A 14,783-nucleotide genomic window follows, 5' to 3' on the forward strand; every position below is an offset into this window, starting at 1 on the left:
ACAGGGAAAAATAATATTGTGAGATACAGAGATGAATGTTTGGGGCATACAGTAGGTTTTTGGCTTTGTAGAGGCTTTTAACTGTTGCTTGGTCTAACACTAGGGAGTTGGTGAACAGTTGCAGAACCTTTCATCTCTAAGAAACTGTGTCAAAACCAGCCTAGGTGAAAGAAACAAATAAATCCTATCTGAGTGTTATATGTGAAATACTGGCTCCACTGAAGTTAATAGCAAAACTCCCTGCCTTACAAGGAATAGACTGGTGGTCTCTCCTTTTGTGAATAATGGATGATTGTGACAGCAGTTCAGGGTGTAATGAGGAGTTGTCACTACTTGCCCTGCAACCCTGGGTGTCTCACAATGTTTTGCTGCTGTAGCTACCAAGTTGGGATGTTCACAACAATCCCACAAGCATGCAAGTCACACTCTGAGTGTCTGTGTGCTAGGCAGACCTGGTTCAGTAGTTTGGACCCCAGCAGCCTATTTACAGACCCACAGCCACACTCTGGCTTGCAGCAGCTCTGGTTACTACTTGCAGGGTAATACACACTCTCAATCCAGAATTTTCCCCAAACCAGGTGCTCTATAATATCCTTCCCTCCACTGGACACTTCAGAGAAAAAAGATTTGTTCTTGTAAAGAGACAAAAGCACATACAGTTTAAATACATCCTTCCATTTAAACACAGAAGTGAGTTGGTTTATAATGGAAAAAATGAAACACGTTTATTAGCAATTGGACATAGGTTAAGTGATGCCAAGTAAAAGAAATAGTTTGAAAGGTTTACAGGCAAATAAAAGTATAAACATGCATCAAAATGTCTAAAGCTTAATCTAGCAAGGTACATTCTTTGCGTAAGTAGGTTTCTCATCTATATTCAGTTCCCGGACACTGAAAAGTGAAATACTTGCTATACTGTATTCACTGCTGAGGTTTATTGAATTATATTTGGACTTCATCTTTTTCCGGTACCCTGTAATAATTATTTTACTTTGAGGAGTGAGGGTGGACGTGGAAGTCTGTGTGTAATGTAGTTTTCAAGTAAGCTCTCTTAGAGAATTGCATCTATATTTTAAAGAGGAATATTTCTACAGGGAGTATCTATCAATCTTTGGTTGAAGGACCCATCTTTCTCAGCTTGCAAGAGTTCTGGCCTCTTGTGTCTGTTTAGTGATGGATGCCAAAGATGTCACCTGTGCTTGCTTATCTCTTCCAAATTTCAATGACCTTGCTTTAAGAGGCAGGATGACCTCATGCTGTTTTTTTCCTTCCTGTTGGCTTCCCATCCCCTTGCATGTAAAGTGAGGCTTCTGTTGTTTTGATTCTACCATGCTTAATTTGCATAGGAGACAGGTAAATAGCTGCCTTCTCTCTTGTCTGGGAGAACATTTGTTTCTTCATGTTTGGACACAGACTTTAAAACATAATATCACTATGTATCCATATTTCCTCATATAGTGTTAACACAGACATTTCAGAGTGCTGTGACCTCACTTTATACACTTTATAATAGAGTAGTATTGTATAAATTAGTTGGTTCAATTGCTTATTCTTAAGGTTCAGACCCCTTGTCTTTATAGACCAATAAACCTTTGAAGCCCTTCAGAGTTAAGTTTATGAGAAAGGGAACCCTGAGTCTGATGAAGGAAGCTCCATGCTCTTTCTTCCCCCATTTATGTTTGCTGAAATACAAATTGTTCTATTTCCTGCCATATCCTCCCGCAGCTGTCTTGATGTTCCTCTTTACTGCTTATCTGTAAATTGAAGTAAACAATAGACCTGTTTTAATAAGTCCCTGGCTATACCTGGCTTACACATACTTTAGTCATAATTCCAGAATATATTCATAGCTCTTAATATACATCATGTATGTGCATCAAGCAAGAATATTAATGACCAGATAGTTGTTAGTTTTCATATGATAACTTACAAGGCACATTTTGTACAAAGATTATTACAATAGCGTGGAGGATGTGAATACAGGAATATTTAGTGGCACAATGAGTCGTTGAATCTCACTGTGGTTGGGGAAGATATCTCACCTGATCACCTTCCTGTAGGCTCCTTGCAAATATTCAAAGTAACGGCAACATTTTGCTCACAGTTTATATTGTAATTCTATAGTAATTTCACTGACTTTAATTAAGTTACTCTGGATAAGTAACTGCAAGTAGCAGTTAGCCTTACATTTGATCACCTATACCACTTTAACAGTGATTCCTGCCAGCTTTAAATTAAATGTAGTGTGGCAAGGCACCTTCTCAGTCTCACCAGCCTCAGCTGTTTTTTGCCTTGGTGAGATGGGCTTGGGGTAAAACAGTCGCTCTTGGCTGCACTAGGGCAGTCTGCCCTTCTCTCAGCCAGTGTTTTGGCCTGTTTTTCTCCCTTATGGGAGAAAATGCAGCCTCCCCTCCTGGAGGGGATTGCTCCCCTGCTGCTACTCCTATAGCTTGACTCTCTCTCTCTCTATTTTTTCACAGGGGAGGGTTTCCAAAGGTCTCAGGCAGCCCTTAGTTAGAATTAGCTGATCCTAATTGACCTCAGGTAACTCCCTCTCAGCTGATCTTGATTGACCTGTAGTCACCCCTCCTCAGTTGACATTTAACCTTCTGGGACCGTTTTCTACCCCCTTTCCCCTACAGCGGTCTGTCCTGAGTTTATCACAGTAATTAACAAACGCAGCTCTTACATTCATTATTAACAAAAAAATGTTAAATTGAGACTGAGAAGAATATCTTAGAAAGCAACAAATCAAATGGCACAAATTAAAAAAAATAAGAGAAACACAATGCAAAACAAACCCACTTTGTCTCCCACCTCTAAATCAAAGACAGCTGTATGTAATTTAATAGCACTTGCCTTCTTATTTAAACAATAAACATTTCACCAAACTGCTGTAATGAATTACCAGTCCTATGAGTCTCCCCATAAATAAAAGATCAGGAAAGAAAAATGTCTTAAATTAAAGTTTATATGATACATGTCTTAGATCCCTTTCTCCAGCAAATGTATAATAGATACATCTCACTCACTCCCTTTCCTTACATAAATACACCATTGTGTGTTTTCTCCCTTTAAAAAACATCAGTATTGCAAAAAAGAGATATGGCCCACCTCTCAGTAAACAACTTAAAACTTTGAATATTAATCTGATCCTTTATACATAATAAGTAATGTATGATGTAGTCTGTGAAAATTTTATTGTAATTTTGCCTTAATAAAAATCTTAAACCACACCCTACCCCAAACCACCACCCTTTTCATCCTCACTCCACTGAGGATATAGTCACACACTCACAGTGGAATTTGGGGTTTTGTATTCTGTCACAAGATCCCCAGGGTGCAGCCTGGGACAATGGGACTGCTGTGCCCCCTTAATTCTCTCCAATTCTTTCACAGTGCTTTGCTAGAGACCAGCAGCAAGCCCTTCCAGGTGCTGTGATCACTCAGCACAACAGTATGCAGATCCCCGCACCCAGCTAGATTGCATGAATGCTCCCAGAGACACTCATGAATCACACACAGAAAAGCACCAGCCTAATCCCCCCAACTCCCAGCACTGCACCTCAGGAATATACCATCTTGCACTGCTCAAGACGAGCAGTTCAAATTTATTAATTGGTTCAGCACTTCGTCAATGGAAAGTGGATATACACCAGTCTTTGCAATACCTGAGTATATTTGCCACACACTTCATACAAACTCACTAGTAAAGATAAACTGTAAAACAGATTTATTGATTACAAAAGATAGATTTTAAGTGCTATTAAGTGATAGGCAAAAAGTCAGTTAGTTACCAAAATAAAATAAAATATAAGCATGCAGTCTAAACACTCAACCCTATTAGACTGGGCAACAACTAGACGAAACAGTTTTTCTCACCCCACTGGATATTGCCGCTCATAGTACTCGGATTTCCACCTCAAAATCTGGGCCAGTCCCCTTTGTTGGAGTCTTCAGAGTGTCCTTCTTGCTTGCAGCATAGATGGGTGAAGGAGGAAGGCCAAGCATGTGGCTACTGTGTCTGTTTTATATCCTCAGTCCTATGTGCTTGGGGAGCGCAAGTTCAGGCATGTCTGGGGGCATTGCTGAGTCTCCAGACAAGGTTGAGCAATTCCCCTGGTGTGGCCTCATGCAGGTGAGTCATTACATTGTAGCTCCCATGCTGGACAATGGCTGCTGATGGGTTGTTTGACACCTCTCCTGGGTGTTGGTTACTTTCCTGGCTGTTGCCTCTGGGGAGCTAATATTTGGCAGATACCCCAATGTACAGCATGTTTTAGTGACAACCATACAACACAATTCTCATAACTTCATATGCATTAATGGTATACACATATGGATAGATAAATGACTTTCAGTAGATCACAACCTTTCTCCTGATACCTTACAAGGCATGCTTTATAAGTAAGATCACAATTACATTGAAATGAGGTATATGGGGATTACAGGACACTCCCCCAAGGTATAGAATGTCACATGTTCCCAAATCACTTAGGCTCTTTTGAGTATGAAATTTCTATCCAGGTATGTCATATCCACATGTGGTCCAGTTGTTTGCACAATATTTTAAAACAAAAACATGCATTTGGAAAAATAAAAGGCTTTTTCATATTTCATACCTTCAAGGCAACTTTCCCACCATTCCTTCATCTTCAGACTCTGACTTCTCTTAAGTCTTGGACTGAGACAGTGCATAACCTTTCTGATGTCCCTCTGTACAGATGTGAATTTCACCTTTTGTGTATATGATTTATATTTATGTAACACTGAAAGAATCAGAAGCACATTGCTGCATGTCTGCCATGCATAGAACTCTTGCTGAAACCAACTTCTCTTCTCTTCTCTTCTCTTCTCTTCTCCAATTACTGGAAGACTGTGTCCAGTTCTGATGTTCACAAAAAGAATGGTGAGAAACTGAAGGGGATTCAGAAAAAAGTTACAAGAATGATTTGAGGTCTGCAAAGTATATCCAACAGCAGGCTGAGAAGTCACTTGATCACAGTCTAAAAGTACCTACATAGACTTATAGACTCATAGACTTTAAGGTCAGAAGGGACCATTATAATCATCTAGTCTGACCTCCTGCACAATGCAGGCCACAGAATCTCACCCACTCCCTCCTGTAACAAACCCCTAACCTATGTCTGAGTTATTGAAGTCGTCAAATTGTGGTTTGAAGACCTCAAGCTGCAGAGAATCCTCCAGCATGTGACCTGTGCCTTTGGGAAAGAGATTTCTGATAGTAAAGTGTTCTTTAAACTAGCAGAAAAATGCAGTTTGGGAAACTCTGGTCTCTCCCGTGAAATCTGTATAGTATAGGGCAAAAGTACACAAAAGAACGGATTTCATGGGGAGAGACCAGATTTCACAGTCTGACAAGTTTTTCATGGCCGTTTATTTGGTAGGGCCCTACCTATAGCACTCAGTTTTATCTCTAAGTAAAATGAGAAGTATAGTATTATAAAACACTTTTTATTAGAATTGCATTTTAAAACAGGGATAGAGAGCTATCTTGCATAAGGTTGAGTTCACATTTTGACCATAGAAAATGTGGAGGCCTCTATTTCAAATATATTTTGAAAATTTTCAATCATGTCTGGTTTGAGAGTGAGCAGCAATTCATTGTCAACCATTCTGGGGTGCCATTATGTACTATACTACACCTCTGCCTTGATATAACGCTGTCCTTGGGAGCCAAAAAATCTTACCGCGTTACAGGTGAAACCGCGTTATATCGAACTTGCTTTGATCCACCAGAGTGCACAGCCCTGCCTCCCCGGAGCACTGCTTTACCGCGTTATATCCGAATTTGAGTTATATTGGGTCACATTATATTAGGGTAGAGGTTGTGACAGACCCAAACCAGTGGGGTACAGGAGTCTGGTAGAAGGCAAATATACTGGTCACTGGCTGAGTAGTTTTCTGTTCCCTGAATGACCAGAGCAGGGGCTGCATTAGAATAATCAGGAACCTGCTAGAACCAATTAAGGCAGACAGGCTGGTCATCTTCAGCCAATCAAGGCAGGCTAATCAGGGCACCTGGGTTTAAAAAGGAGCTCACTCCAGTCAGGTGTGGTGGGGAGCCAGAGAAGAGGAAGTGTGTGAGAGGAGCTGGGAGTAAGAGGTGCAAGGAGCTGAGAGTGAGAGGGTGTGCTGCTGGAGGCCTAAGGAGTACAAGCACTGTCAGACACCAAGAGGAAGCTCCTGTGGTGAGGATAAAGAAGGTGTTTGGAGGAGGCCATGGGGAAGTAGCTCAGGGAGGTGTAGCTGTCATGCAGCTGTTACTGGAGTGCTATAAACAGCTGCAATCCACAGGGCCCAGGGCTGGAACCTGGAGTAGAGGGCGTGCCCGGGTTCCCCCCCAAACCTCCCAACTCCTGATCAGACACAGGAGAAGTTGACCCAAACTGTGGGGAAGATCATTGAGGTGAACAAATCTGCCAATAAGCACAGGACCCACCAAGGTAGAGGAGGAACTTTGTCACAAGGTGTATATATAAAAGTTGACTGATTAGAGCAGGTTGGTAACCTTTGGCACATGGCTCATCAGGATAATCTGCTGGTGGGCCGTGAGACATTTTGTTTACATTGACCATCCACAGGCACAGACCCCCGCAGCTCCCAGTGGCTGCAGTTTGCTGTTCCTGGCCAATGGGAGCTGCGGGAAGTGGTGCAGGCTGGAACTGCAAACTGCGGCCACTGGGAGCTGCATTATTATGTATGACTATGTTCTACTCCACAATGGAGAGTTAGCACAGCTTCTCTAGGAACTACAAATGGTGGGAGGGATTAAGGTGAATTACTAAGACTAACCAACTCTAGAGACGTACCACACCCTGAATTGCTTTGCATATACTGGTTTAAGGTGGGTTTTCCAGTGACCAACAGACAAAGGGCTTTTGGCAGAAAAAGACTGCAGGTAAACTGACTCAGCCTTTTTTTCTGATCCAGCAAATGGACAGAACCTTCTGTCCAAGGAAGAGAGGCCGACCCTTGCCAAAGAGTTGGAAGGACTTTGACCTGCTAAGGCCCCATAGATAATGCTGCGAGTCTGTCACGGAGGTCAGAAGTCATGGATTCCATGACTTTCTGGGATCTCTGTGACTTCTGCAGCGGCTGGTGCATCAGTCTCGGGCAACTATGCCTCCCCCACCCCAGCATCCTGGACCACGTGCCACCCCTGCCCCCAGCAGTAGTGGGGGTTCCGGACCGTGCGCTGTTGCCCCTCCCAGCAGCAGCAGGGGTCTTGGGCCGCAAGCTGCCAGCCCAGCCCCAGAGCACCCAGGGTGCCTCTGGGCCACTCCCCAAGCACCCAAGATTTAGTCAGGGGTATATAATACAAATCATGCACAGCTCACAGGCCATGAATTTTTGTTTACTGCTCCTGATCTGTCCGTGACTTTTACTAAAAATACCCGTGACTAAAATGTAGTTTTGCAAGAATGATTTGAGGTCTGCAAAGTATGTCCAACAACAGGCTGAAAAGTCACTTGATCACAGTCTAAAAGTACCTACATGGGAAAGAGACTTCTGATAGTAAAGTGTTGTTTAAACTAGCAGAAAAATTCAAAAGGAGATACTATGAAGAGACAAGAAGGTGAAGATTTTTAACAATGAATACTTAACCAGTGGAATAATTTACATAGCAGTATGGTGAATTCTCCTTCACCTGAAATCCTTAAATCAAGACTGCATGTCTTTCTAAAAGAAATACTGTAGCTCAAACACAAATTATAGGCTTGATGCAGAAATTGCTGGGTGAGGTCCTGTGGTCTGTGCTATAGGAGATCAGACTAGATAATTACAAGGGTCTTTTCTATCTCTATAATTTGTGAACGTCCATCTCCTCTTCTGATATTCCTTATGTAACTCTGTCTAATAACATTTTTTCTTTTATCCTTTTCTCCTGTACAATTTACCAAAATCAAGACAAGGATCTGAAAAAAAAAAAAGCCTCATAGCCACTCCTCTTTCTTAAACTACTGTAAAACTGAAACCATTTTGCTTAATCCAGTGTCCTATAACTAGGGCCTTACCAAATTCACGGTTCATTTTGGTCAATTTCACGGTCATAGGATTTTAAAAATAGTAAGTTTCATGATTTCAGCGATTTAAATCTGACATTTCGCAGTGTTGTAACTGCAGGGGACCTGACCCAAAAGAGGATTGTGAAAGAGTTGCAAGTTTATTGAAGGAGGGTTGCAGTATTGCCAATATTATTTCTGCGCTGCTGCTGATGGCAGTGCTGCCTTCAGAGCTGGGCTGCCAGAGAATGGTGGCTCTGAAGGCAGCGGAGCAGAAGTACGGGTGGCAATACCTTACTATGCCATCTTTACTTCTGCACTGCTGTTTGCAGGGTGTTGCCTTCAGAGCTGAGAGCCTGGCCAGCAGCCACTGCTCTCTGTCCACCCAGCACTGAAGGCAATGCAGAAATAAGGGTGGCAATAGTGTAACCCCCTTACAATAACCTTGCGACTACCCCACCTCTTCTTTTTGGATTAGGACCTGTGACTAAAAGGTAAGCTTTTTGCATGTGTATACGAATTTTTGTTGTGTTCTTATGTTTGTTGTGTCCTTATGTTTTCTTTTGTGTAATGCCTTTACCTTGAGAATAAAGATACTTGCTTAGAAAAAGCAGTGTGGTAACTTGTAACTGCTGGCAGTACACTGATCGTCGCCCTTGGAGAGAAAGCAAAGCGCAAGTGCTGACCTTTCGGTAGGCTGGCTTGCTGGGGATATCACAGTGTAAGGCAGGGAACTGTGCAGGCTTAAAAACCTCTGGTCAGAAGACAGTGTTATAAGGGTCCCTACATGGAGACTGGTGATTGTGGGAAATTGGAGACCTGACTGGGAATGCCTGGAGTGTATCACAGAAGTGGGGACACAGCAGCAGTTACCCTGAAATGGTGATATTGCTAGTCTAGGACTCTTGAGATCTGGGCTTTCTTCCCTGCTGTGCCCTGTGTGACTTTGGACAAGTCATTTAGTCTCTGTCTTCTTTAGATCCCGATCTGTAAAATGGGAATAATATCACCAGGGTGTTGTGAGGCTCTCTTTTTCTCTGAGTGTACATAATAAAGATTGTGAGGTGCTCAGTAACTATGGTGATGGAGCCTGTAAGGAGGCGCCCTGGCTCCCCGCCGCGCCTGAGAGGGACGAGCCAGAGCAGGTGCCTCAGTGGGCGGAGTCAGCACTGCCTGTCCCCGCCCCCCAGAAGTCAAGGGGCGGGACAGGAAGTGTAAAAGCCCGGCCCCAGCACTCAGTTGGGGGCAGGCTGCCGGAGAGGACAGATGCTGGTGCCCGGGCTCCCACCGGGCCCAGCCTGCCCCGTGCCCACTACCCAGAGGAGCGCTGGCCAGACCTGCCCCGCGCCCAATATCCAGAGGAGCGCTGGCCGGACCTGCCCCCCGCCCACTATCCAGAGGAGCGCTGGCTGGACTTGCCTCAGACCCAGTACCCAGAGGAACATCGGCCTGACCTGCCGTGTGCCTGATACCCCGAGGAGTGGCCTGAGCTTCCCCATGACTGGTACTTGGAGGAGCCCATGGTCTGGGACCCCCCAGACGACGCTGGCAAGGACCAGGTACCCAGAGAGGGGGAGGTTGGAAGTGGCCCGGGGGTAGCCGACCCTGGTTTGGCTCCTGAAGAGCCCGAACCCATGTCAGTGTGTTGCGGCCAGGATCCCCACTGACTGCAGCGGGTCTTGACCGCTGCTAGGGCCCCGGGCTGGAACGCAGTGGAGTGGGAGGGCCTGCGTTCCCCCTGCCACCCGTAACCGGGTGGCAGACTCCCCCTCTTCCCGCCTGTTGCCACTGCTCTGTCCTGATCCAGAGGGCCAGAGCTAACTAGACTTGTGTTTGGTGCCCCGCCCGAACCAAGGGCTGGGCCCCCTTTGACTTTGCCACTGCTCTGCCCTGATCCAGAGGGCTAGAGCTAACTAGACTTGTGTTTGGTGCCCTGCCTGAACCAAGGGCTGGGCCCCTTTGACTTTGCCATTGCTCTGCCCTGATCCAAAGGGCCAGGGCTAACTAGAACTTTTACTGCCCGCCCTGCCAAGGGCCTGGGCTGATACTGTGTTTGCTCAGCCCCTGCTAGAGGCCTGAGCTTGAACTGCTACTGCCCCGCCCTGCCCAAGGGCTGGGGCTTATTTACTTTGAGAGCCCCGACGCCGGCTAGAGGGCCAGGGCTCTACCTTGTTTGCAGACCCTGTACCCCCCTCAACACCTGCGGAGGGACTAAGCCTACCCGGACTGCGGCGGGCTAGGAGGCGCCCTGGCTCCCCGCCGCGCCTGAGAGGGACGAGCCCCGACGCGACCGGCTTATACCGCCCTATAATTACCCAAGTTAGACTTTAGGATTTGACCTGAATAGACTGTGCAGAAAATCTTCATTACACAAGCATCGTTTCTTGCACAAAGGGTCATGTACTTATGCCACTGTCTACTGCATGTGTAATATATTATATAAATGACAGAGGATGTTTGATTTATGAATTTTTAATTCTGTAATTGGTTAGTATTTATTGTTGGTGTGTGCTGTTGTGTGGTATATGTTTATATGCCTATAAGAGCTATACAGCACCCATGGCTAAGCTTTGTTTGTTTACAGTATTTTAAAAAATCAAAATAATTAGTGTATAGTGGAATAGAAATGAACTTACTATTCATTTGGTGCTTTCTATTAAGAGAAATCTAAAACCGGAGCTTTTAAATTAATATAATTATCAAATGTGTTGGGCCAAATTCTGTTCACACTTAAAATGGTATAAAGCAGGTGTAATTTCGTCAGTGTTGTTACTTCAGACTTACATCATTATAACTGAGTGTCTACTATGATCCATAGCATACAAACCTGTATTACTAAGCTAAAACTATGTAGTCTGTGGATGCTGTCGCTTAGAACCAGCTGTGATTAACTTTGTGACAATTGCTATTAGAATATATTTCTATAATCCTTACAACATAAAAGAGCTTAAAGGGATAGAACTGTATTAATTCATTTGATGTCATATTGCATTTTGCTGCATACTGTTGTTGATCAATATATCAGTGGTGTCAATGGCATCCTATCATCTATAATGTCAGCATCATGGGTGTGCCTTTACCTACTCTATGTGACATTTTCTTTTGTTTCTTTAGCTGTAGCAACTTTCCAGATGCTGAACTATTCCCATTTTTATTAGATTAGCATTTACATTAATATTTTAAAATAAATATATAGAAAAAACAACCAACCCAGTTCCCAACACATCACTTGTTGTAGTGCATAAAATGACATATCAATCATATATGTCAAGTCATGTCATAATATGGTATGTCATATTATGAGGACAGAATATACTCAAAAGTATTCTGTTATTTTATAGATCAAAACACTTTCTTATTTTCTAGATTAATTACAATTTGAATAGGAGACACTAAACAGTTTGACAGTTAAACAATTATTTTCTTGTTGAAAGTGTCAAACTACTTCATTACATCCCAAACAAGAGACATTTTCAACAACAAAATAAGGTGCTTTAATCTGTATTAAGTAACAGCTGCCCCAATTTTTTTGGTAAATAAAATACAGTAAAAATAAGGAAGTAATTGTTTTGAATATTATACTTTGTCTGCATAATATGACATAATCTGATGTGTGAGATGCACTACCACTCCTACTAATGAGACATGAAACATAAAGACAATAAATAATATGAAAAGGAAAAAATTAAACATATTTTGTTCTGAAACAGTTTCAAAAAAAATTTCTAAACAAAATTTAAAAAAAAGGATATTTTATCAGAATTTCTATTCCACAGGAGATTTCAAAAAGATTTATGTTCTAGTCTGGAACATAAATTTTATTTTTTTCTGAAAACAGTTGAAAATCCAAATTTCTATCTCTACCACTCTGTTTCAGATTACAAAGAGAAAAAAATCTAACATGGTAGCTATAGATATTAGATAAAATGGAGGTTAAAAATGTTTTCTTTTCTACAGAAAATACAAAGGACATTCTGGTGATTTATGAAGAAGAGGCAGAAGAATGGGCTTTGTATTTAAAATCACTTTTCAAACACATTGTAAAGGAAGAAGGAATCTTACTTTACAACCTAGAGACTTTATCTTTTCAGCATCTGGAGTCACACTCTCTATCCTGTTATAGATGTAAACTTCTCATACTATCAAATGGACTTCTAAAATGCCTGGATCAAAAGAGAAGATATTTTTTGGTCAGGGTCCTCGAGCCTCCAGCTAGGGTAGTGATTCTACTTTGTGGGGTGGAGAACTCAGACGTTCTACATGAGATACTGACTTTAGACCAAAGAAGCCAAGAGATCTCCACTGATCAGGATCCCGAGGAATATCTCTCCATTGTTGCTGGTGTTATTCAACAAGGTAATTTTAAATTTTAATCCTGCTGATGATATATTTGTCACTTAATTATGATTAAAGTTATCCTACTCTTAGATCCAGAGTAAGGAGTATGTAACTTTGGAAAGTCTAACACTTCAGTGAATGTTCTTCAGAAGCTGTCTGATGAGCTTAAAGGGTTCAGATAATTATATCAATCTAATGCCTGCCATTAGTATGGCTGAAAAATGTGTATGCATGTCTCATAACTTTCAGTAAAAACAGCGAGTACTTATGACACCTTAGAGACAAACAAATTTGTTTGGGCATAAGCTTAGGTTGGCTATAACCCACTTCCTCAGATGCATGGAGTGGAAAATACAGTATGCAGGAATAAATATACTGTACGTGAAAAGATGGGAGTTGCCTTACCAAGTGGGGGGTTAGTGCTAACGAGGCCAGTTCAATTAGGGTGAATGTGGCCCATACCCAGCAGTTGACAAGAAGATGTGAGTATCAACAGAGGGGAAATTATTTTTCCACTCCAGGCATCTGATGAAGTGGGTTATATCCCACGAAAGCTTATGCCCAGATAAATGTGTTAGTCTCTAAGGTGCCACAAGGACTCCTCGTTGTTTTTACTGATACAGACTAACATGGCTACCCCTCTGAAACCTGTCATAACCTTCAAATTGTCTTAATTTCGTAGTTCAGAACTTGCTAGGCAATGAGCTAATATGGCAAATATGCTATCCACAAAGTTTGGGCTCACTTCAGTCGTTCTTTTTCTCTCCAACGCACACACAAGCTGAAACAGTATGCTAATCTTCTTCTGTACCAACTGAAACAAGAAGTTTCTGTGAAATAGAATTGCATCCTGTATATGTTTGTTACATGACTGCTGAGGCAGATCAGCACTGAGCAGGAGGTCAACATAAGAGTTATTTTAAGAGTTTAAGTAGTGAATAGTCTTGTGCTGACCCATTGCACAGGGTTGAAATTTGCTAGTTCTTTACTGTGTTGTAGAAATGGAACTGAGGAGTCACGTTGTACCTAGCACCATCTGTAGTCAGTTTTGTAGGAAGACTGTATCACAATCAATTTGGGGAGGCCACTCCAGTAATATTATCACAGGCTCCACACACATCATCCGATGTGCACTCCTGATAGGCATTTGCTGCTGCTGCAGCTTTTTCATAGCCTCTCAGTCCTCTGTCTGCTCCCAAACTCCTTCTGTTTTGTGTGGTTATATTACTCACACACACTCTTGCCCCCATATGTTAGTTTTTTGTTATAGCTGCTGTTCGAAAACTTTGATTCAGCATGCAAAGTGCATACTCAGTGAAGCAGGACATGAGCCTTGACCTCAGAAACTGCACATTATGTGCCGGGTAGAATGTTGTGCTGCTATCTAGCAAGTAGCTCCACATCAGAGGTTTTTTTTTTTTTTTTAAATTAAAAAAAAAAAAAAAGAGGAAGGCAAGTTCATCAAAAACTTGACATTAAACATTTGAAGGTTGGAAAATGAAGTACTCAAAAGTCAGGGAATATAAATTAAAACATAGGGTCTGATTTTTTCCTCACTCTCTTGTCCCAGTCTTATGTTAGAGCAATTCCACCAAAGTGCTGTCGTGAAGTGGAGTTGCACCAGTGTAAAACTATGTCAGTGGTGTGGAGAAGTACACCCACAGTCTTTAATTACATGAACATAGGGGTTTACTCTGCAGTAACGCTGATGTGTAACTGAAAGCATGCAGAGACCCAAGTGAACAGACACGACTGTACTTACAAACAGAAGTCCTAGATCCCCTCCTCCGCATAAGCTTTTTGCATATTTCCTGATGATTAATATTTCTCCCTATAGGACAGGGGTAGCAAAATGGCATCTTATAAGCCACATGTGGCTCTTTTAGAGTAAAAGTGCAGCTTGTGGAGCCTCCCCACCCCATTCTCCACCTGCCAGATTGGGGTGGGGGGAAGGGGAAGAGCTTGGGGCTTCTGCCCTGTGGCAGGGTGGTGGGACTAGGGCCTTCTGCCCAGTGGGGTGGGGGTCTAGGTGCCTCAGCCCTGCACGAGGCACCTGCCCTCTTGCTGAAGGCCTAGGCCCCGGCAGGCGCCCCACCACCCTATCGAAGGGCAGAAGCCCCAAGCAAGTGCGCCTGGCTGTTGAACTTCTGAAGATTATCATATGCAGCTTGGAGGGTCAGTAAGTTCGGCCATCTCTGCGCTAGGAGCTCCTACCTTTCCCTCAAGGCCTCTCTTTCCTTTCATGTTCTGGAGTAAAGCTAATCAGAGTCACCCAAATTGGCTTCCAGAAGGAGTCATCAGAAAAGTTCTGCACCTTCCCTACAGTGCATTACTGATACTTGACTATTAAATGGGAGAGAGCTCTTTGGCTCAGTAACCTTGTCATTCATGGGAATGGAATCAATGGGATCACATGAG

The 14,783-nt window shown here is 42.9% G+C and overlaps 1 protein-coding gene across 4 annotated transcripts in view; it reads left to right on the forward strand.

Moving 5' to 3' along the window:
• BANK1 (B cell scaffold protein with ankyrin repeats 1) overlaps positions 1–14,783 on the forward strand; it is a 292,299-nt gene that overhangs the window by 33,264 nt on the left and 244,252 nt on the right. For 3 of the 4 annotated variants that reach the window (XM_030564611.1, XM_030564613.1, XM_030564612.1), the window contains exon 2: positions 11,985–12,383. The exons of the other annotated variant lie outside the window; for it this stretch is intronic. In XM_030564611.1, the coding sequence (XP_030420471.1) occupies positions 11,985–12,383 (399 nt within the window). The remainder of the gene's footprint in view (positions 1–11,984; positions 12,384–14,783) is intronic. 4 annotated transcript variants of the gene reach the window in all.

This window comes from Gopherus evgoodei, chromosome 5 (genome assembly GCF_007399415.2).
Source record: "Gopherus evgoodei ecotype Sinaloan lineage chromosome 5, rGopEvg1_v1.p, whole genome shotgun sequence".
Lineage (NCBI taxonomy): Eukaryota > Metazoa > Chordata > Testudines > Testudinidae > Gopherus > Gopherus evgoodei.